General features: G+C 35.6%; 1 protein-coding gene across 2 annotated transcripts in view; it reads right to left on the bottom strand.

Moving 5' to 3' along the window:
* LOC144444244 (constitutive coactivator of PPAR-gamma-like protein 1 homolog) overlaps window positions 1–20,584 on the bottom strand; it is a 39,810-nt gene extending 19,226 nt beyond the window's left edge. For both annotated transcript variants that reach the window (XM_078133691.1, XM_078133761.1), the window contains exons 1-5: window positions 20,016–20,584; window positions 15,383–15,667; window positions 12,221–12,303; window positions 5,202–5,421; window positions 4,405–4,514 (exon numbers count right to left, since the gene is read on the bottom strand). In XM_078133691.1, the coding sequence (XP_077989817.1) occupies window positions 4,405–4,514; window positions 5,202–5,421; window positions 12,221–12,303; window positions 15,383–15,667; window positions 20,016–20,436 (1,119 nt within the window). In that variant the 5' untranslated portion in view covers window positions 20,437–20,584. The remainder of the gene's footprint in view (window positions 1–4,404; window positions 4,515–5,201; window positions 5,422–12,220; window positions 12,304–15,382; window positions 15,668–20,015) is intronic.
* Window positions 20,585–25,494: the final 4,910 nt, after the last annotated feature.

Raw genomic sequence — 25,494 nt, 5'->3', positions numbered from 1 at the left:
CCAGTGCACTAGGATGCTTTGTTTGGGACGACGTAACAATTACATAATACTGACTTTCCTACATACATCATTATAACTTATAACATACATAAATGTCGGTACATGTATTTGTATGAATGAGTGTACATGCGAGTGCGTCTATGTATATGTGTGTGCGTGTATGAGTGCATGTATGTATATGTATGTGTATGTGTATATATGTATGTGTGCATGCATCTGTATGTGTGTACATACTACCCGGGTAGGTAGGTAGGTTTGTAATGTTATGCATGTGTGTCTGTATGTTTATAACTAGCCATACACTGCGTTTGCCTACTCTCCAACTACAACTTCCTTTATGTACAAGCATCGTAATAGGAGTAGGAAGGACAATGCCGGAGTCTACCTACTTCAATACTCTGACCTCACTGACCTTTAGGAAATTACAATACACGACCTCTCTCCAAATCATGAAGTGAACCACAAATTATGAAATACCACAAACAAAAAGAAACATGTCAGAAATGAAGCTATCTGTAGTACTTGGCAGGTATTACTATAAAACATACAACACAATGTAGCTACCTGAAGAACTTAGCAGGTATAACTACAGTATTACAACACTTGGTATTACAACATTGAAGGGGGGGGGGGGGGGGGGGGGGGGAATCATAAAATGAATCAGATACCACAAGAGCACATGTCCAAACGTAAATACTTGGCACGTATGACTACAGTATTATGACAAAGTGGGGAGGGAGATCAGTGGGAGGGGATCATGAAGTGAACCACAGGTACCACAACATGTCCACACTGAAGGACTTGGTAGGTATGACTACAGTATTACATAACTTTGTCATAGGATGGGGGGGGGTGTAGATCAAGGGGCAGGTGGAAGAGTGGGGGTCATGAAGTTCACAATAAGTACCCTTACAGAAAGAAACACGAGTCATCAATGTTACTATTTGTAGCTATGTGAAGTACTTGGCAGGTATGGGTACAATACAGTACTACCCAACTTGGTAATATGAATTGGGGGATCTAGGGGAAGAAGATTATGAAATGAACCACAGGTACCACAACAAAAAGAAATATGTGTCCGCACTAAAGTAATTGGCAAGTATGAGTACAAAACGTTATTACATTATTTGGTAATAGGAATGGAGGGGATCAATGGGAAGGGATGACGTACAAATGCTTGACTACGAGTGGCAACTATATAGAGTACAAGAAGCAGTAACGTCTCCTACCCTGCCCGTCACAAATTGTACCTTGTTTATCACCTGTAAATGTAACAGGTAACAAACCTAGAGCAACAAGTTAAATGCACTTCACTATTGACCAAGTGTTGGATGATTTTATGAGAAATTTTCTAGATAGGACTGCTTTGACTTCATTAAAAGTTACACATTGTAACACTTATAGTATAATTATAGTGTATAACCATGCTTCTACTCTGTTACTCTCTCAAGTATGTTCAGTGTCTTCTCAGTGAATTTAGATATCACTATACTGACCCTAGCTGTATCAAGTGATCAGAACAGATTTGAGTGTTACACTAGTAGTAAGCAGTCAATGCACACTGAAACCTGCCGCCAGCTCACATACACAGATTTGCTAAAATTGATAGCTCTCTTATAATATGGTGTACATATTTAATATTGCTGAAAACCAGAAAAACAATTCCTGCATGAACAAATAACCAGATTGTAATATTGTCAATATATATGTGTGCTATAATTTTCATTAGGTTAGGTTAGGTTTATCATGTTTCAAGGTCACCAGCCCAAATACAAAGTAAATTTCAGCTGTACACAAGAGATACGTACATGTATATCATACATTGATTATAAACTAAGTCAGCATATTTGTATTGTCTGGGAAGCCTTGTACACAAAAATACACAGGTTTGCTAAGAGTTAAACATCGGTTTTTCAGAGGACCTCACGAAATTTACACATTTGATCAAGAAAAAGACTAACTTGGCAAAAAAAACTTTTGTCAGGGTTTGATAAACAGAGCAGTACAAAAGAATTGATAATTATCCTGAATGACATTTTTCCTTGTAATTTTCATGAAACTGAAACTGAAATCTTGCCAAGATCAACCTAAAATAATCTCTTTATTTCCCGTATCAATTTCCTGATTACAGCTCAGTCACTTTGGATTTCATATTTAAGTTGTTTAGTTAACGACTGTCATCCATACAATCAGCCCACTGGCTAACATACAAGCCACCCTTTGACATTTACCTGGATTGCCACCCAACTACCCACACACAATTACATACACACACACACATACACACACACAATGAAGTCTCATTTCCTTGTTTTTTCCACATCAAATTTTGGACAATACACACATTATGACTTGTCACAACCAATAAAATGTCATTCCAAAACAATCTACTCATTTTTAATGTTATTCTCGTCAGATTTTTTACTGATCAAAAAGCCACGCAAAGCCCTATTTGATTCACCCAGACAGTGTATACATAATTTTTTTTTTCATCAGATAGTTTACTTCACGTGAATTATAACGATGATGTTCCCATCAAAGCTGCACTAGTTGCAACGGGAACTTTCTCTGAAAATGTTTTGTTAGATGTTAACGACTTACTTGGAATATCATACACCCTGAACACTGAATCACCTGTTGGTAGACATATTGATGTTGCTCTGTACACATAAATCCAATCAAATTGATTTTTGGGTTGGCACTCTAAAATTAGTGCCCCAGCGCAATCACGATTTCAACTTATTATTACTATACTACTCATGGACAAAATCGACCTCTAATAACATTTTTCAAATTTCTAATTTTTTGGTATTTTAACAATTCTCAGTAAATATACATTAGTGGTTGTCTCACTGAAAAAAAGCAATGCTCCAGTTACATCTAGTGCAGTTTTATTTTCAAATATTATGTTGGCTATTTCATATCACTGACATTGCAGTAATAATTAAGCAGCTTCTTGGAATAAAACTAACTATCACATTTCTACTTGCAGTTTCACATGACAATAAGTCACTCTTCTGTGTCATGTACATTTATGTTATGTAAAAGTTACATTGTATTATCTATGTAATACTTCCTTAACAAAACTGTTAGTAATAAAAATGAATGAAAAATTATCACCACGGAAAATATCTCGTTGAATTTCAGAGGTTGTAGGTTAGTGACAAGGGAGTACAGCCCACACATTGTATAGTTCAAATATGAATGAACAGACCATATATTTCACCCACGTGAAAACATACAACACCTACATGAGAAATACTATACTTGTTATAAAAACCACTCAGTGATAGCAGGCAGAAAGACAGCTTTTGGCCATTGTAAAGTATCTCACAAGAAGTTACACCCTTCTTGATTAAGACCGAGTGATCACTTGTCATGTAAAGATGATACAATAAAACCACTTGGACTCGTCCTAGTCCAACGTACACATGCTAGGAAGAAGTGAGAGTAAAGTACACTGGACAGACGGTCTTTGATTAGGAATATTTTTAATTACTGCAATGAATCACTTCTGGTATGACTGTCATTGCATAAAAGAATGAATAACTCACAGAAATATTACATGTAATTGTTTCCATTATGTAGTCATGCATGTCATCATTGGCGGACTCGTCCGTCAGTCGTGTAGTAATCACAGCACAATGATAGTACACGTGTACATTTCGTTAACAAAGCTAACACTATATCCATATTAAACTATAGTTCAATGATTATTTCATATTTTACACTGCACTGCAAGCATCACACTCTATTTCTTGCTGGTCTAATTTTTGTGTTTTGTGATTTCACTGTATCAAATATGGCACACCATATTCAATTATTCTTAATTCAATAGAGCGTTTTGCTTCTTCATCTACAAGTAAGTGATTGTTCTTCACATCGTCACCAATTAACTGGGACGTGTTGAAATTGGGGACAAGTTAAAACTGGGATGAGTTGAATTTTGAAAGAGTTGACAAGGGGACAAAGTAATCCATTACCATTAGGAAAGGCTATGCCCAACATGAATCTCTAAACGACACCATCAGATTTCTCTCTCAAATTTTAACAACAATCTCAGTACAATCGCCAAGTGTAGCAAACTAGCATCAACAAACTTCATATTTATGTTCTTTATCCCCCCCCCCCCACACCACCACCACCACCCCTTATAGCATCCACCAACAACTAAACCACCTGCTGCATCAGTAATGCATCAGATAGATGCAATGGACACCTTGTACAATTCCTTTCATCTTTACCCACTTTGCTCAAAACTGGAATCAAAGCATTTTTCAGAACAAAAAAAAATTCAGCAATACCTTTAAATATACCTATGAGGATACAGACTGATAAAAGCTTTGTACAATGGAGGTCTGTATGTCACTAAATCTCAAAAATTGGACAGGGAGAGCTACCCACCTGTGGATGTACTGGGTCCATGTAACCAGAACCCTCAATGTACTCATTACACATACCACCACCATATGGCATCATTGGAGGTTGCATTGGGTGGAAAGATGGTCTTGCATCTAGAGAGGAAACACATGAAGTTAAAATTGTCACTCAAATGATTTTCAGTCACAAACTTCCAAAGCTAAGCATATATCTGAATTTCCAACTTCAGACACAGTCATGTCAAATTTTGACCATACCAATATACTAATATTTATCTCCTCATCTTCCTTTCCGGTGTAGTTCTCAACAATACAAACTGAACTTCAATCGAGAAATTAAATGCCACAATAAAAATCTACAACTGAGCAAAAGATCAAAACGTGTAACTCCCTAATCACTGCAATGAGAACAACACACAACAGACAAAAGGTTTACAAAGCATTTCAAATGATTTCTTTTGAAGGAATGACATTCTCTATCCAACAACTATCTCCTCTCCTTTTCTTCAGAAATTTTATTTCAGTCATTTCTGTATTTTTTAATCTATTTATTTCTGTTCATGTTGTTCAAATCACACACTTCCTACTTTACCATGTCTTTTTGCTTTGTTGTCGAATAAGTTGCGCCCTGCTTTGCTTGGTCTGTCTGCTCCATGGACTTTGATCTACAAGATCGTCTCCACAATTATTTGTTCTCAGTTTGTGAAATCTTTACGATATTTCTGATTTTCAGAAAATACTCTGATCAAGAAATTGCACTTTTAAAATCAAAACTAAATTGCTGCTTATAATTCTTGCATTTTTTTTTCAGTCAAGACCTACTTCTTTTCTGCCTCCAGCCTTGTCGGGTTCCCGCATAGAAGTAGTTAACACACTGCTTAAAGCGTACAATTTTATCATCCGTTTTTGCTTGGGAATTCTTGAACACGTCCTGTGCTATGGCATCCAGATCTTCAACACTCGGTAGATTTCGTACGTACGCAGCCACAGCCCGAATCACAGTGTCGCATGGTGGCATAACCAGCTGATGAGTGCGTGCTTGCTGAAATGGACACAAGTTAAGTTGCAGATTTAGAAATGGAAAAGTACATCATACATAATGTATAGTAGTGTAGACATCAAGAAGAGTGAAATATCTAGAGATTTCTGAAAATCCGAAAATGGCAGCAGTCGAATGAAAACATGAATGATCATACTTGTATCACGATTCACGTATTTTCTTGTTTTTCATTCATAATACTCTTTTCATATTATCTTTGTCATCAAATGAAACAGATTGGAATGACAGATCGGCAGAGGAGCATTACTTTACTATATACACAATATGTGTGTCCTCTCTACATCACAATATCACAAGATAAAAACACTAGTTATGATTTTTTTTTCCTTCACATTTTAAGAATATTTCACAACTACTCCACAATTGATGTAACTTTACCATTAAGACTCACACAGCAGATTAGCCTGCAGCAAACATCTTTTCTTTTCTTTTTCTATTTGTGTGTTAACCATGATTCCAGGAAAATCTTGCCATCTTTATTCCACAAATTTATCTTTGTAATCATTCTCCAATTCTAAGAATTAAGGTTAGGATTTTCAGACTTTGGACTTCAAATCAACTTTCCCCTTCAACATCGTTATCCAATATTTGAAACTGTACTAACATATTATTGACATTTCGAACGTGATAAAACTTATAGCTCTGACAGAACTAGTCTGTAAGATACAGACATTCGTTCCACACTATCAGCCAGCACTCATCATTAAGAAACCTGATGTATCTCACAGTCTAATAGTACAAAAAAAGATGGGGGGAAATCCGTAACAAATGCTTCAAGTTTGAAGGAATTAAAGCGTTGATGACATTAGATACAAGAATCCTTTATACCACGTATTGGAAGGCTATTGTGTTCTATGACTCAGAAACAATGCCCCCCAAAATAAACCTAACATGAAGATACAGGCAGTCTCTTTCCGGACTATTAAAAAAGAGGTGAACAACAAACAAAACAATTAGGAAATAGCAAGGCCCTTTTTCACCTTAACTGTTATTTTAGGAAATAATTAACATACCATATACAAACCTACAGTAAAACAAAATGATTTCAATATGAGCTTACATAAAATACATTTTTGTCACATTCTCTCGTGTCTCCAATTTTTCTACGTTCACATCCTTATCCCTTCCCCCATCACAACCTACCCCATGTCTGAAATAACCAAAGCCAAATAAGAAATCTTTGTTTCTTTTTGGCAGCACTGTGTGTTTTACAAATTATTTGAAACAGTGCCAGTGCAATGTTTGTTCTTATGGGTACAAAGCCTTACTATGCAAAGTTGACATCTCGTACATTTTAGCAATAAAAAATCTCATATGCATCAAAACACAGCAACTGCAGTGGCAGGTATCTCTTGCCGACGACAACATGTGCACAATGAACCAACAGCAGCTTTTACCTAGAATTGTAGCTAGCTTTAGTGACAGTCACTCTGTTCCAAAATTCAAAATGGCCGCCATGATGACATGGAACATTCTCGGTTGGCTCTCCACTTTCTTTATTTTCCCCAAAACATGAATATTTCAAGTTCAATTTTCATTACCGCATTACTGATTTTTTTCGAGACACATTGGATAAATTCCACAAGAAACAATTGCACATGAATGGAACACAAACCCAGTACATTGTAAATGTTGACTTCCCCAAATCAAAGTCTGGTCTATGTGAATTACGTATGGGTTTCAAACCCTGACTCAGCCATCTTACATGTTGGTTGACATGTTGGGAACACAATCAGTCTCCATATTAATAACATGACAAAGGACAGAAAGCATAGCGCAACAAAACTCGTCAAAAAAGTGTACATGTACACTCGTCTTGCTGTTTAGATACAGTGTGCATAATTTGACAAGTGGTGGCTGATGTTCTTGTCACCCCCTAGCCACGTCATCCCCTGGCAATCTGTCTCATCATGAAGCCTGTAAATTCCAATAAAACAATCACGACTGTAGAATGCTTGGAAACCTTTGTGGAATTCAATTTCAATGAATGCTTTTAAAAGTACTAAAGTTCTCTTCCAGATTTCCTTGCACAATCTACTGATGTAACTTATTGGGGGTGGGCGGGGTGGGTGGGTTTAAAACACAACAGAAAAATGCAGTCTTGTAGGGGTCATTAATAGCTAATAATATCAAATTACATTCAGACAAGTCTAGGACAATATACAACACCTGTACTGTATCTTTTCACTCTCAATAACAATCTGAGGAGTACAGTTGGTTTCATTCAACTTTAAGAGATGAATTAGTTATTGTGTATTGTCTTTGGTAAACATTTTTTGTGGGGGGGGGGGGGGGGGGGGAAGAAATAATTGACAATAACTCATCAAAATATTCATATATCTCCCAATACACCACGTTTCAACTTTTGATCTCCTGTTTAAAATCTTAATTTTGTATCATGCTTGCAATATTATATCATTTTGTGATACAGCAACGGACTAAACAATATGGTATGATTTGTGATGCGAGTCACTCAGACCACAAAATGGCCGACATGTGAATTCTGATCGAATCTACCACAGAATTAGAAACAAACTCCATCATGATGAACTTAAACATGTAAACTTACTCGGTGTAAAGAAGTATTCAAACACCCACAATTTGAGTTGTCAATTCATATGTGTAACAGACCTCTTTGAATAATTTAGTTTTTGGATATTGTTATCTTCACTTAGTATGCATAGGATGGGGGGAGTCCCAATTAAATTCGCCAACAGATGGCCAATATATAGTTGTTCTACTCCTACACTTTCCATCTCAAAATGTGTTGGGTTTTTTTCCCTCTTTTCATAATGTCAGTGCCCTTCATTTCCAAGTACAAACATTGTGGCAAAACTAGTCATTTGACACTTTTTACGAAAACTTTCAAGTTACACACTTCATGTGACTAGCTTTTTATCACGAGTGGAATGTAGTCAAAATTTTAACAGTTTCTGACACAATTTGCTAGGGGTTACTCATCATACATTTTATAATGCAAATTTCACATAGATTTCCCAGCCACAAACGTTGCAATACTAACAGATAGCAATAAACACTGGCATATTATTCCATTTTTTTTTATATTTTCATTGTCTTTGATTGCCTCTCCTTTGGGAAGTTTGCTTGGCCATCCATGCACTCACTCTATACTAGTGACTGGACCAGTGCATACATAAAAGCACCACCTGGTTCCCCTTCTATTGTTCTGCTATCTTTAAAAGGAATCTGTGCCCTCAAAAGGAGTCTTTTTGTGGTACGATCACGTCAACACATCGCAATCTGGCCAGCTAAAAATCTGATGCCTTTCAAGGAACGAGCTGAATAACGCAAATGTTTGTCTTGGAATACAAGTTTACAAAATTGTGACTGTAACCGGACAAACACCTACACACCCCACAGCGTTCTAATTGTCATTTTCTTCCTCCACGGGATGGCTCTTACATGTTTCCTCAGTAATAGCAACTGCCAGCAACATCACTATTTTCGTAAATTACGACGTTTTCTCCAACAACCACGCCACGTTAGATCTATTTTTTCATCTCTGCATTTCAAGCATCTATGTTTTTTATTCAATATTTCAATCAGCTTCTTTCTAGTCAGTTACAACACACAAGTTTGAAACTACACGTGGTCTGTTTCTCAATTCTACTAGTACCCATGCTCATGTGCGGACTCGACTAGTCACGAAGACAACTATTTTTCGTCTCCCTTTCCCGTGATGAATACTTAATACATTGTATAGAATTGTTATCGTAAATTTGATATTTATACATACATATATATTTCTGGGAATAAAGATTATTATTATTATCATCATCATAATTATTATTATACTGATATTGCATCAACATTGTCCGATTAACAGAGAAAGATCAATTGACAACTAAAGGTATAAATTATGGGATATATACATGTACATGTATGTTATACATCACGAAGACAACTTTCAGAATGATGACGTAAAATACAATACAGTAACTACATCTTGAGTACAATATCTGTTTTTATCTGTATAACTACGTTACATGTATACAAAACCTTACGAATTTACTAAGTTTCTTGACATTTACTGCGATTATTTTATCCAACACTTTTATCTTAGCTGCAAGGATGCTGTCTTTATATGAATATGTACGACCGATTGGTATTTCTCTTCAAAATCACAAAATCAAGAGATCGAAATCATCGGAAATTTGGGTTATCCGACGACAATCTGCATTTACAGGAAGTAAATATAATCTATCCAAGGTCCTGGGGCATTCATGGAGCTCATCTCACAAAAGGTGTACAAATACATGAGAAATGAAAGAATTCAACTCTTTTCTTTCCCTGTTAACTGAATTCCAAATCATTAGCGAAGAAACTAGAAATTTCCAAGTCTGATGTATGTCATTATCCATCCATCTTTTCACAATCCAACCATGCTTTTTTAATATGAGAAACGACTAGTTTTATTTCACTCAAGTGAAAATGAAAGATTCTCCACAATTAAAACAAGAATCGCTGATATCAGGTATTATATAAGTAAACAAACAAAACTGTGTGAAGACTCAATTTTCAGGCTAAACAACACACACTTCCATTTTATAAACCAAACCCTTAGATCAGGATGCATACTATACCATTGAAAACTAAAGTTTTTTAAGAACATTTTTTTCTGATTACATGAGTTCAAAATTTAGGACAGCAAAATGTATAAGTGTATGTACATAGGTGTGTGTGTGTGTACACGTATATGTGCATGTGTGTGTGGGCATAAGTGTATATGCATGTGTGCAAGTGTATGTGTGTGCATGCATGTGCATCTGTGTGGGGATGGTAGCAAATGTATTGTTCCTTTAATCTTCATTACTTTGTCAAGTAAAGTGGTCTACATGTTGATTTTAACTATTTTACAAATAATATCAGAAAGTCACTGTACTTCAGGTCTGCATCAAATTTCTGGTTTAACTTTTTTTTATACTAATTTATTTTGAAATATTGTAGTTATTTCTCAGGTACAGAATAACAACCATTTCTCGATTTACACAGAATTTTCATTGTTTTTCTGTTCTTGAAGGAAAATGCTTTGAAAGAATGAAGATTATCTGTTTGTAAGGATAATGGAGGTCTATCAGAACTGCAGAAACCTTTCCATCGTAGTCCGCCTCCTCAGTGCAACAAGGTCGTATATGCTATACAACAGATGCGAACTTCTACTACTGTAGGTACAAAAACACAACATTTCTACTAGATAGGTACAAAACACAAGATACTACTTTGATCAGGAATCAATATGTCTATACAGCAGAGATCATGCAACCTATTTGACAGTTCATGACATTACCGCAAGGCATAGGTGACAATATTACTAATTATTAGCCAATCTTTGCAGACTACACCCCTTTGGCTATCATTTAGACTAAGTCAATTTGGCATATCAATAATAATTTCAACTACTGGGTCCTTACACAGCATGGCAACGATGTGGTACTTTACACAACATTGGGACAGCCAGTCACCATCAGAACGAGTAGTAAAAAGAGTAAAAATCAACACAATTCCTTCTGGGTTTGAAGAAGATTTGCCTTCCAAAACTTAAAATGTGCAGCAAACCTTGCACTTTTTCCAAAATATCTCCCTCTTTGTTACTAAGGTTACATCTTTATAAACTTCACCAAACCTACAAAGTTGTGTCTACCTCAGCAGGACGTATGATTCATGAACCCTGTTGCCCAGAAATACAGAGCTGGCTGGGAGTGTATGGTGACCTATTTCCTCTGGTATCTCAAGGTCACCTAGCTGCCAGGTGGAGACTTCTGTTGACAACAACATGTGTGGTTCATTTGTGACTACTTTGCATACAATTCAAACAGTCATCTCTCTCACTTGTTATACTTATGCAACACTTCAAACAACACTGTGAACCAAATTTACACAAAACCACTAAAAAAGTTTACTTCTCATTTCAACTTTGTTGATGAAACGTTTCCAAAACTTTTGAATGTCTTTTTACTGTCTGCATACAACCTAGTCTCGACATTATTTTAAAACAACCAGGTAGAGACACAGTTTTGGTTTGGCTGTTTATGCCTTTACTTCTCTCAGAACTTCATGTCCTAACACAACTGGCTACATCAGCACATATTCTTTCTGTTGTCCAAAAATGTCACACAGGAATGACAACAATAAAAGCCAACATGGAGGACAAAAGGATGGTATCATTTGTAACACATCAAGCAGTTTCTTGCTATTGATTTTGGATCTGGTTGTTGTTTGCGACAACTTTAACACTACCTCAATGCTCTGTTTTCGCAAGGTTTAACTTTGTACTTCAAGTTCAAGTAAGCACTTGAAGACATTAAGGGGCAGGAGGTTGTGCTTTTTTATAAAGATGAAATTTAGCAACCGGTCTGCAAAAACACTACATTGATGTACTTCAATCGCCGAAGAAAGCCTCACAATTGACAACCTTCACAACTGACCTTTTTTCACATTTACTTTTACAAAAATTCAAATCTTCACATTTTTTTTAGGTTGTATTACTGCACTAAAATCACTATTTGAAGTGTTTTATTTCCAAAAATTTAACTAAAAAGTTAATCATCTCTTGATACATGAATGTTTCAAAATGAAAACTCACAGACTGATGACATCAACACGTGTGGTTGAAAACAAATTCACAAATGTAAACAGAATTCTTTCTTTACAGTTGAAAACAAAACCGGAAATCCATCACCACTGGAAGTACTAACCCCCTTTGTTGAAGTGGCATTACAAATCGAACACTATACCCTTGTAGTCAAGTGAATCAACATACCTTGAGATTAGCCAATGGATGTCCTGGACCAAGTAGAAACCAGTGAAAGAGAGCCAAGTCTTCATCAGGGAGTATATGGTTGCCTGAAAAAGGACCAAAAAAATCACTCATAACAAATATGAAGGAACAGACAAAGGTATAGGAAGTCTTGACAGAATCAATTTAGTAAGTGTTATTAAAAGTACATCTCCTATTCGTTGCTACAATGGTATACAATCAAACTATCTAACAACCCAGGAAATCATGTCATTTCAACTCTGTCCTATGTCATTGAAGTGACATCAGGACTGGATGGCATCAGAAATCCTCATGAATTTTTTGGTATGACAAAAATCCAATTTATTTTAATAAATAGATAAAACCATGTTGGAGGCTTGGGTGAAATAAGTGATCAATCCCCCAAATTATTGGAAATATAGCTGTCAGTCCTTTTTTTATTTATCTATTTCATTTTTTTTTTTCTATTTTTAACCAAACCAATCCAAACTTCACAAGTGACCTTTGACCTTTCCTATAATGGCAACATCACATAATAATCATATTTATAGGTTGCTATGCCCTTTCAAATTCCTTGTGATAAACTAAACCAGGATAGAATTTACAATGTAACCTTCAACCCAAACAATGAAATAACACTGACAGTATTTGCTTGGCTGAATTATTCACCGTCAGTTGGATAGACACAGATGTATTTAATCACATTTTTTGACAAATTTCATATTTACTACACCATCCATTATAACTGATTCCTTCACTCTGCACCTGTGATATGTCGTAATAACTACAGATCAACGGTGATAAAAAAAATCTTCTGAATTTTCCATTTTAACCAAATTTATGTCTCTTTTTAAAAAAAAACAAATCTAATTATTTTAAGACACGAAAATAAAAATTCACTGTAATTTGTAAAATCATGGCAACTAAAAATAAAAATTGATTATTTTTTTTCAAAAAACACTCGGTCACACTGGTTTCTAGATTCAAAGAAAAAAATGAAATGAATTTGTAGTAAATGTTTCAATTTATGTCCTCGCCCTACTACTTCATCACTTGGTAGTTCATTCAGAGGTCATTGCCTTCTATCTCTCTATGTACAACAAGAATGTTGCCCAACTACAGACATTTTCCAGGGATCAATCTCTCCAGGGACATTCTATTCCTGGCTCCACTTCATTTTCATTTCTTGGTGCTGCATTCCGTGGAATGAAATGGAAACATACACGACATTCCAGGAATCCAAATTTGGGGACTTTCTAATTCTATTGCGAGATGATTTTGAAGTCAGAAGAATTGTTTCCAAGCTAGTAACTGATGTAGTGGCAATGAAAACTTGAGAAAATCTAGCTGTGGAGGTCAACAGAAGTCAACCGCTGGACCTGGACACATGCTAAAAATACCTGATGCATAATTGATCTTTTAGTCATGTTAACTTTAAGAACCTTCAAGAAAGTCTACAATCAGAAGACATTTTGTTTTCACAAAATTAAGCAAATCACAATGGACACTTTACAAAAGTTCAAAGGTCATAAATAGTGCCCTCTGGAGACAACACTGCTTACATCATTGTTGTTGTTGTTCCAAGAAACTGCTGAAAAAATGGCTCGTAATAGATGTGTCAGTCAATCCCATTGGCTGTGTTACCAGTGTGTTTTATATGAAAACTCCTCATTGGTTCCGTAATTCAATACGATATAAACAAGACAACCATTGATATTTTCAAACATGTCATAAAGCTGGTTTAGAATGAGAGCAACTTAACTGGACAAGTCTCTTTGTTATGCACAAATTTTTTACTAATGAATATAGCTAGAAACAGAAATAAACAAAAAACATTCCCGAATATGAACAGGCAAATGTACAGTTCTGTACATTCATCCAGCTAAAATCTGATTTCTAACTGCATATGGCAAAATCTTAGCTACTCAAGTTCATCCATTCATTTTCTTGCATGGTTGTTATTGGGCATCCTAAGTATAACTAGAGAGAAGGCTATCATTTGCACTGTTTTAATATGGATCATTCACGAAAATGAAAGAATTTGAAATTGTATTCTTGAATCTTCCATCACAGGTATCTTTCATGTACAAATATTTATTTTCTAGCATAAAATTGTGAAGACAACACTGGTCTATATTACAATACAATGGAATTTATGCTGTTTTTAGGTAATCTCTCCCTTGATAGTTCAAGTTACAACTGCAGACATCAGACCGTGGACGAACAGAACCTTTTAGAAACTGGCAAAGTAAACAAATGAATTGGATTAATAACACTTGGTACAGCCGGTTGGACCAGCAGAGGTTTGTATTACATTTCATGGTTTGATAAGAACAGTTTTCTATGACCTGAAATGCCAGGGGAACTTTGTCACAAGTTTGTGAACATGAACTATCGTGTAAAGTGGCCATACAACTGTTCTTGTCAAGTAATGAAATGTAACAAAAGTCTCTGTACGTCAAATATGCTGTGCCAAGTGCTATTAATCCAATTCAGATGTTTATTTTGCCAGCAGTTTGTAACAGGTTCCGTTCATCCACGGTCTGATGTCTGCAGTTGTAGATAGATGGCTTGTTTTGCAATTGTTTGGCAATATGCTGAAGATCATTCAGTTTTTTTGTGAAGGGTGATAAGTAGGTAAACCTACCTTTTTTTCCAAGGTTTCCCTATCAGTGTTTATGTCATGGAAGATACACATGTAAGTAGGTAAAATCTGAGTTCCCCAGTCATTTTATCAGGGTTCTCTACCAAAATTATGGGACATAGTATGGAAATTTGACCAGACTTCCCCTCCTTTGTTATCAGGGTTCCCAGACCTATGCAAGAACACTGTTGTTGATATCTATAATCATCTTTGGTATACATGTGAATTGTACAGAAATGGTTGTGTATAAAATAACAACAAAGAACGAACACTGTCTTGTTACCTAGGTGATGATTGTAGGTTATGTTTCTACATATCATGAATACACTAGTATCAGTAACACCAGATTCCCCCACTCCACCCTACCCCCATATCTGGCTTTGTATACCTGCTTTGTACATTGATAGTTTGGGATGAAGTTTGAAACCAGAAACTGCCTGGTTTTGTGATTTTCCCATGATTCTATTACCATTTATCGTAGAAAACCCGCAAAAAATGTGAGGAGTTTTGTGCAAACTTACCGACCAGAGCTGAAAAAATAACAAATCTGTTTGGATTAAGATCGAGTTCTTTGGCCAACTCATCGATAAGATACTGGTTGGTAAGCAGGTTGCCACTTCTTGTTAATTTCAGTTGGTGAGAGGAAAAGAGTTTGGGTGGATCAAAGATACAGTACTCAGAGTGCTGGGCCAAGATTCCGTGGCAACCGTAGTCGCGACAATAGCCAATGACTTCCTGAATGTGGTCACTAAAACTATTGACAACTGTGATGCCACACTGCAGCAAGGCAAGTCGGATAGTGGTATCTGAAATACACAAGGTGAAATGTCTCAACAATAAGTGATGTCATCAAATGAATGGTCAGAGCTGCACACAATTCTCATTACATATTCATATATTCGTTTAATATATAAAACATTTACAAAGTCTGTGATCCTTTAAATACAAACAAAACACTTACTATCAACCTAGGTAGTTACATCTGCATGGGGGGGGGGGGGAGATAGGATTATACCCCCTAACACAACCTAAATTTGTCACTCTAATTCCAGCAGTCTACTATCCTGCGTGTATCCATGTTCATGATGTTGTACAACGTAGCAATAAATATGTTTTCATCCTTTTTTTTTTGATATACATGTATGTACAAACTGATCTACATAGAAAAATATTATTTATCAAAGTATGTGTGGAACTAAATCATATTTAAACAAATATGTTGCAAACGTAAAATTTATCCCATAATTTAGCAATTTGTACAATATCACTAACTAATATGTACTGATTTTGCATAATACAACATTACTTGTTACTACCAACAGTTTAAACTGCAGGGAAGCCATTTTTATGACTTAATACCTCAACAACAATTGTCAGCAAATTGAAATGTGTGGCCATTTAATTTTTTCACTAACTACCCACTATATCAATACACCTACACAACTGCCTCAATCTCTTTCACATAAATATTGTAGTTTTATCACTTCACTGTAAAGACTGAACATTTTTTGAAAGACCTGCCGAGTTTCAGATATGATTACACTTGTCGGTCCATCACACTGGCTTAGTTTTTTTGCAATACGGTGGAGACATGTTATGAAAACTGAACCAGCGATACAATAACTGCAGTCTGTATTTTTGTCTCTGTTGACGTCAACATTCCATAATCTTATCCTTGTACATAGATCATTTTACTTGGATAGACAGAATGTGAATTACAAGGACAGACAATCCAATAAAGGCCATCAAGTCTTCAAAACATACCTGTACCAACACAACTCAAGAGCTGTTATTAAATTCAAAGTTTTCTTAAGGTATCTCGTCCATTAATCTTGATTGCTAAGATAAAGGAATTTCAAGTTTTTGATTTATGGCGGCCAACAGTGCGCTGATTGATCGCAGTGTGTATGTTATTAATTAGAGTGAGAAACAGACTTTTATGTGGTATACACTGATATAGTTTCCTGACACAATCAGTATCAAACTAGCTGCAATAATTTTAGCGTTTGCTGTGATTTTCAGGGTTTTTCTGCTGTTTTGGTGCATTTTTAACTTGAAGCAAATGCTACAATTCCTGTAACGTAAACGCAAATAGATGAGATCACGCTGAAAAACGTGAGTGAGATTGTCAGCGTACTACCCGTTTCAAAAAGCTGCATGCGTTGCTACTTTTGCCGATTTTGACGGGATTAGGGTACCTCTGAACATTTCTTGGGTCTTGAAAACTCCGTAATTAATGTTGGAGTTAGGAAATGTCCGATTTTTTGGCAGGTATGGTGTAATTTAGCAGAAAAATTCCCCCAACTTTGCGATTCGGATCTGAATCACATCCGTCTATTTGCATTTACATTATAGGAATTGTAGCGTTTGCTTCCAGTTAAATATCGGAATGACAAAAAGCCCAAAAACAGCTGAAAAAACCCTCAATATCACAGCAAATGCTACAATTATTGAATTTAGCAAAAGGGACAAGTCACAATACTCAATTTTCAAAGGTCAATAAAACAACTTCTCAGAGATTACGATAGCCAGAGAAAAACAATCAAACAAGAAAAATGTATCTTTTTTTTTAACTTCAAAAAATTATACCTAATTGCCTACAATATATTTAGATTTCCAAACACCAAGATAATATATTCATAATAATTTACAAAAATATGTCTTACTAATACAAACGAAATATACAAAAATCCTCGTACTTTTGTTTTTAGTCATGAACTACATAAATTGTGCTGTTTAACCATCAACTGTCATCATATAATAAATTCAATGTTCAACATGCCATTGTATTTTTTTTAACTTTATTTTAAATATATATTGTAATCATGTCAGAGAAAACATCAGTGAACAAACCACTGCGATTCACGGTTTGCTCTACAGATATGACTTACCATACCTATCATTTGAAAGAAAAAGAATATTTTTTTTTTACATTTTAGTTGTTAACTGCAAATATTTTTCATCACACACACATTTGTAGAATTTTCATACAGTTATCAATCTTTTCTTATAAGATTCCGGCCGTGGTTTAAAATCATCAAGTTCAAGGAAATTCTTAAACCAAAATTGAAAGTAGTCTTCTTTTTAAATTAGAACGACTTTAAAAGAGCCATTCATGATGTATTAGAAGACAAGATACATAAAGGTACAACGGCGCCATAACTAGAAATGAATATTGTATGATTATTCAATATTCCACACCAAAATCTACAATTAAATATTACATTTTCATGTCTACTAAATTCAATAGATTACTGATTAATACATTTATTATTGTAGTTCCATTTCACATCGTTATTAATTGTTCTTATTTTATGACACCATTTGAAATTCTTTGTCAGAATTTTCTCTTTTTTGCAATATTTACCTTCTCAGTCAGTCTAGCTATCTATCCACTGTTGACAACTGAAAACAATATTTAAATCCAAGTTTCTTTGGTAACAAAAACATCCCCAGAATTGACACAGACCTACCTACTTTATCTGTACCTATTCAGTAATGTCGGAAAATTTGAATGACAATGGTGTCAGAGTAACGTAAACAGAATTCTACCAAGCATACAAACCAGAGCTCCTCATCCTCAAATCATCAAGTGCATACTTTTCACTTTCTGTAAGCCTGCATTTTATTTGCACCTTGAGTATATGTCTCCCTTCTTTTTCCACTAGCAAAAAACTTGCACAAAAATAGGTTAAAATAATTATCGAATTTTTTTGACATATCAATGTTTGACATTAGCTGAATGCTGACACGCCATGCATTTCAATCAATGCATGATGCAACGTAAAACACTTACAGTTATACAATCACCCAAACAGACCCTTACAGAATGACGTAATGTTTTGTGCTTTCTCAGAATTCTTGCATTCAATCACAATTTGACTGGCTTCTTCTACACGACATTCTACCACAAATTGTATTTCAGTGTAAGGACTTTTTCATGCTATGAACACCATTTTCAGCGCATTGCTCAATAAAGAATAATGAAACGTGATATATTTGATATTCTTAATCATGTACATAAACACTGAAGATTTGAAGTTTTTCAATACATTTGTATTTTTTCAGCACTCTGCTATGGAGCCATTTTTTTTTGTACAAAAAGAGCTCAGCTGTCAGTGCAGTCTCCTTCAAAATTTGTTGTTTTTCCAAATAGAAACACTAGCTCTTTTGACTTGCATATTGCAATATTTTCTCTGGGAGCTTTTGTCTCGTATTTGGTATCTTAGGGCCATCATGTGTTGGCAGTGAGCCAAATTATTAGTCACTGAGAAAGCCATAACAAAGATGATTCACATTGAGTGTACACACACACAGCTAGCACAGCACAGCACAGCACAGCACAAAGCTGGCGTGAATCACGCACACTGGCAACTCAATGAGTAATGCACATACTTCCGAAAACACAACCATGCCAGGATATTAGGGCAATGTTTCACACCTTGTGCAGGTACAGTTCTTAGTGATTGTAACTGTAAATGCTTTTCACTAGAAAGTCATCATGATTGTCTTTTGTCTGACCAAGAAGTCCATTTACCAGTTTGTTATGATGGCTACCCGGACAAAGAACTCTGTCTGAACAATGGATACATGTATGAGATTTGACTGACGGACGGACGGACTGGCTGCCTGACTGGAATGAAGTATTCCACATGTTATTACAATGTAATAAATGTCAATGTGCTACGGTTTCGATGAAAACAAATTGACCCTTCCCTATAATACATCAAAAACATTACCCTAGATCTTTCGTTGCAAATATTTCCGTTTGAAAATATTATTAAACCTTTTGGCGGTGTATGTTCTCTGTGTGGGGAATATATTTGTTTTCTGCTCGAACGATATCCGAAAGAAGCCCCACCCCCAATACATCACAACACGTGTGGTCAGGCGATCACTATATTTTTTCCGGTTTTTTTCAGTTATGTACGATCTATTTTCATAAAATTCCCAAACTGAAACTATCATTTTTTGTATAGTTGATGTTTTTTAACAGATTTGCTGAATCCGGAAAACATCTAAGTTATTGAAATGAGCATGCATCTCTGTAGTACACCTCTCTAAGTGATGACATAATCCCGTCATACTCTGTGCATTCACACATGCAAAACAACACGTACATAAAACTGTCGCAAATTAGATGAAGGGTCTCACCTAAACACACTGGTGGGATGAACCACATTCTCGGTGGCGGCGTGTTTTTATTGTGAACATGTGCAAGAATCTGGTGCACTGTTTGTCTAGCGTTGCTCTGCTGTTTGATCCATTCTTGCATTCGCGTCTTCTCTAGACTCCCGTTGAAGTAGACGATAAGATGGATGTTGGAGCTTCTGCACGCTCTGGCTAAGTTATCGATGAACTGAAACATATAATTCCACTGGCCACCACATACCCAGTCGGAGAAGCTCCCTCCATAAAGCCGATGTAGGCAACTGTCGGCATCGATCACCAAATACAACGGGTTTTCGCCCGTCTTACTACGCTTACGACTGCGACCAATTTTCTGCAAATCGACTTGCACGCAAGCTTGCGGACAGTTGCGTTCAATGAACTCGAGAAGGCCTTGAATTCCCATTATTAGCTGCTTGCACTAGAACGGAGAGCCAAGAAACCCATGGAGGCGTGTAAAAGAACTGCTGAACGGTTATAACCCGGGAATTTCAGTCAATTTCTGCATTTGTTGTGGAACTCTCCCAGCGCGCCATGTGCTTTGGAAATGAACAAAAGCTTGATCTGCGCATGTGTTGGTTTCGTTCGCTAGGATTTGTGGGTAAACAGAAGCAGAAGTTTACGTGAGAAACTTTTCCAAGTAATTGATGAGATGTCAGAACTGCTAACAAAATATTTTGGAAAATATTTTCATAAGATCGATTCGCAGGTCCTTTTGGATAGTCGATACTTTCACCCGTGTGATGTTAACCGGAGAAAGTTGGTGACTGAGAAACCTGACGCATCGCAACCTTGTTTTATTTTACCTTGTCATAAAACATCAATGAGTAAGCGTCGGTAACTTGACTTATGAGTCAGACCGTTGGATGAAGAAGAACGAAGAAGGAAAAGTCGAATGTTATTTCCTTGTCCCAGGAGGGAGGTTGACGACTATGACTCGGCTCAAGAACATCTTACCTGTAGAACGTTATATGATATGGGTCAGCGTTATTAATCATTGACAATCACGAAGACTTGTCATTTGACAAAGATCACCAAATAATATGACAACAGCCTGGGGCTTCTATTGATATTGTCACATAATATATATATATATATATAGATATATATATATATATATATATATATATATATATATATATATATATATATATATATATATATATATATCTGTGTGTGTGTGCGTGTGTGTGTGTGTGTGTGTGTGACACAGTGTGTGTTCCGACACGATACAATAACACTACAAATTAAATTCGTTAGTATATGATGTATCTTCGATATTATGAATCTACAATTTTTATCTTTAATTAGAATTTTCTGTATATTAATTTCATGTTATTTTATCTTATTTCTTTAGTGTTGTAACCATGGGAAATTCCTTTGGGAATTATTACGTGTTAATGATAAAAAATGAAGAAAAACAGCTCGAGATGAATAAATTTCGATTTTTCATAATATCACTTTGAAATAAATGCAGGGCTTTTTATTTATTCTGTGTTCTTTTCATGAAGGAAAACGACTTGTCATCGGCTTGTACAGTTTATAGTTTAGTTTATTTCCTATGAAGTCGATTTAACACCACCCCCGCACATGCCCTCCAACGACAACGATGACATTTCACTGTATAATAATTAACCTATTAGGCCTACATCTTGAACTTGTAGTAGCTATTACAGATGCTCTTTTCAATCTTCAACGCATGTGTCTGTTTTGTTTGTGTTCCGCATGACATTTTTCACAATACACCTGTCTAGCTCCACTGAAACTGTGTTGTTTTATTTCTTACGTTGACACTCTTCATTGGAAACCATGACTCCTTTGAAAGGATAACGAATCTGAAACTACAATCTGCAGTCATGTAAACTTAATATTTTCGGAGAATATGTGTATGTATGTGAACATAGAAATTGTCATTTCCAAACGAAGGGATTCGAAAGACAGTCATAATCTGGGCTGAGATTCACACACCAACCCAATCACTATTCTGTATCTCCTCAGTTTTACAAATTCAGTCGTGTTATGTTAAAATTGCGTTTCGATTAATTAGGTGTAGTCCCCAAACGGTCGTTTTCACTTGAGATTTAGTCTGTTCAAGTTTTGCTCTGCCATTGTTAAAATACTATCAATTTTGGCTTTTTACGATTATCATTTTAAATGAATATATACCTACTGTAAAAGACAGTAAATGATTACATGTACCAAGTATGAAATAAAGACATTTACTGTATTTTGATTCTGAAGGTGGTTATTCAAACAAATCCATCTTTTAATAAATAATCCCATCGTTTTTACGAGTTGATAATGCGAAAGAGAGACTACCTATATAGGCTAATTCGGAAAGACAATTTGTACATGTTTTTATTGCAATGATTATAAAGGAGATATTTCGTTGATTTGTGGCGTTAACCAATTTATGCTATTGTGAGATCTTTGTAATTTATATGACGAGTATAACAACATAATGTAAACCTTGATATTTTCACTACTCCAAAATGTTGTGCTTTTAGTCTCCATCTTGTTCTCAAAGACTAGTTTTCACTAATTACTGGACTGGTACATTGTGTTCATGTACACAAGAAGGCATTATAGTCACTACTTATTTTTGCGTTTTTGTTTTCCAGCGAAATTAACGAAAATAAGTCTTAAGCAAAAATTTACAGGTTTAGAGTATTATAGATCATTCTACCGGAAGGCACTCGATCGAGTACATATCCCAATCAACACTGAGCAGCTCTCCAAATAAGCCAGGCTGCAGTACAAAACAAACAAAAAAACAAAAGAAGATGTAATGCCTCCATGGATCGGAAACTTGTAACGTCATGCCTTCAATATGATATGTAATCCAGATACCAAAGCTGATCTCCACTAACAACTTGATTCATATTACATGTCTCATGGGCAATCTTCCCACGAAGTTTCATCGAAATCCAGCCATGATTTTTTAGATATCCTGCTACGAAACAGACATACATACATACATACATACATACATACATACATACATACATACATACATACATACAGAGAGACAGACAGACAGACAGACAGACAGACAGACAGACAGACAGACAGACAGACAGACAGACAGACAGACAGACAGACTAAGGTGAAAATATAATCTCTTCCCAACGTCGTTGGCAGATGTATAAACTGACAGAATCAGTTTAATAACACGACCAAAAAGTTTAATCTCCAGTTACTGTTGTGATATTTCGATTGTGTATCGGTTTGTCGGCATAAAATTACCACTATATAACTGATGGTGCACTATTGCTGACAACAGTCTTTCAAACTATATAGTCTATGGTCCGGACACTTTCCTGATCTTTCCTGGCTTATAGATTAAAAACTCTTCTTCCCCTGCACATCACCATTTATCGTGTCACTCACTGTTCACGCATCTATATACTGATTGTATCTTCCAGCACATAAAGGGTTCTTTTCACAACGTTGTAAAACAGTACTCTAAATAAAATACCACTGGTTTCCAACTGAAAGTAAGCTTATCTCAATTTAGTACTCAGCTTGATAAAAAAAGTCGAGCTTTCCCATTTCATATAAAGATAAAGTAACATTTCCTCTCTAATACATTACATACATCTACAAACAAAGTCCATCTTTTTTTCTTAAATACACTTCCTAGATAGATAAACATTCCACAACTCAATTATAAAATTTAAACTATGCTTATAAACGACAAACAGTACGTAAAATAAACTATCATACTCTCTTTTCACTATGCATATATTCAAAGTTATTGTCCGAACCCCTCTCTCGTCAGTTGTATGGAATTTACATGACCTCTTACTGTAATATTTTCACATTTTAAGTCTCGTATTTATGCAATTCAAGTCAGCACGGTGGCAACCCGGTGTTCTTCATTTCCCCGACGTCATCGCGATCGCCTATTCTCCGATGACTGTAATTTCCAGGCGATCCAGACCCCGGGGTTGAAACCACAATAACGTTTAGTACTAAATCACAACCTTCCCAAATCATATACATCATTATCATATCATTCCCTACCGATTTTTATCAAATAGCCCATCCCAATTCCAAGAATCCAATAGTGTTCCATACCCATGTTTCCTTTGATGTATTCAAATCGATCTCTTCCCTGGATTCCATGTTTTGTAATGTATGTATGAACTTCGGAATGCCTGGAGACGTGCTATTCCAACATTTTCCTAGCACGTCTTTTAGTCATTCCCAATCAATATGGTGCCACGAGTTTTCTATGCTAATTTCGCATACCTTCTAGTCCGTTGATACTAACCCTCGGCTGATTCTATTCAACAACTACCAACATTTCAAACCCAGTACTGTTTAGCAAACAAACGTTTCGTTAGTTTAGTCTTCATATTTCCCTTCCCTTTGATATACAGACTTATATTGCTATGTACAGTTGGCAATACCCAAATCTATCCAATCGCATTTATTCTGGGGATGAAATGATTCCAAAACTTTAAATCGACAGTTGCAACACTTTTGTGCCTGTCTATGTTATTATTCAATTCAATTCAATTTTTATTATACGCTACATACACTACCAGAGAGTGTGGTATGGAAATCAAAATGAATTATACAATGCTCACAATCGATAAAAAAAAGTATACGATCAACTTGCTGCATGGAGCCACTGACGGGTCAACACATAGCAGTGTTTTATTTTTTTAAAATACTGCCAGATCAAGATAACTGTATTCCATTATCATTTTCAAGACTTTTTCTTTTTGTGAGATAGTGGAAAAAGTAGAAGTATTAAAAGTACAACTCTGGAACAATCACAATGCTGCCAATTTCGAGACTCTAAATTTAGAAATCAAAATTGGATTGTACAGATAATAGCTTGAGATCAACATCACACACATACTGCATGACAAACATTCTGATCTTTGGAATGTGTTTTTGGATTATTGTTATTGTATTAAAATGATTTTCCAGTGTAAGAAATTCATATATTTGAACAAATAGAGACTAAGAAAACGTAATTAATTAATTAATATTAATCTCTCTCTCTCTCTCTCTCTCTCTCTCTCTCTCTCTCTCTCTCTCTCTCTCTCTCTCTCTCTCTCTCTCTCTCTCTCTCTCTCTCTCTCTCTCTCTCTCTCTCTCTCTCTCTCTCTCTCTCTCTCTCTCTCTCTCTCTCTCTCTCTCTCTCTCTCATTTTCCATATAGCATGAAGCTTTGCTGACTGCATGTCACTTAAAAATAAATAATACCACTACGGTATGACCACAGGGTAAAGGACGAATAATCGATTTTGTACTTGTGATTTTCCAGATCTTTAATATTATTTTCTCTAGGAAATAGGAAAAAACAGTGAGAGGAAACAATAGTTATGGTGGCAATATTTAAACTTAATGTAACATGCTAAAAAGTTTGCTTTTACATGTCAGACATATTTTAAAACATGTTTCTTTTCACATTCACATATTCACCTTTACAATTCCCTTCCTTTGTT

The sequence above is a fragment of the Glandiceps talaboti genome, chromosome 1, assembly GCF_964340395.1.
Source record: "Glandiceps talaboti chromosome 1, keGlaTala1.1, whole genome shotgun sequence".
Classification (NCBI taxonomy): Eukaryota; Metazoa; Hemichordata; class Enteropneusta; family Spengelidae; genus Glandiceps; species Glandiceps talaboti.
The sequence above is the reverse complement of the archived record's forward strand: the minus strand, read 5'-3'. Positions and strand labels throughout refer to the sequence as shown.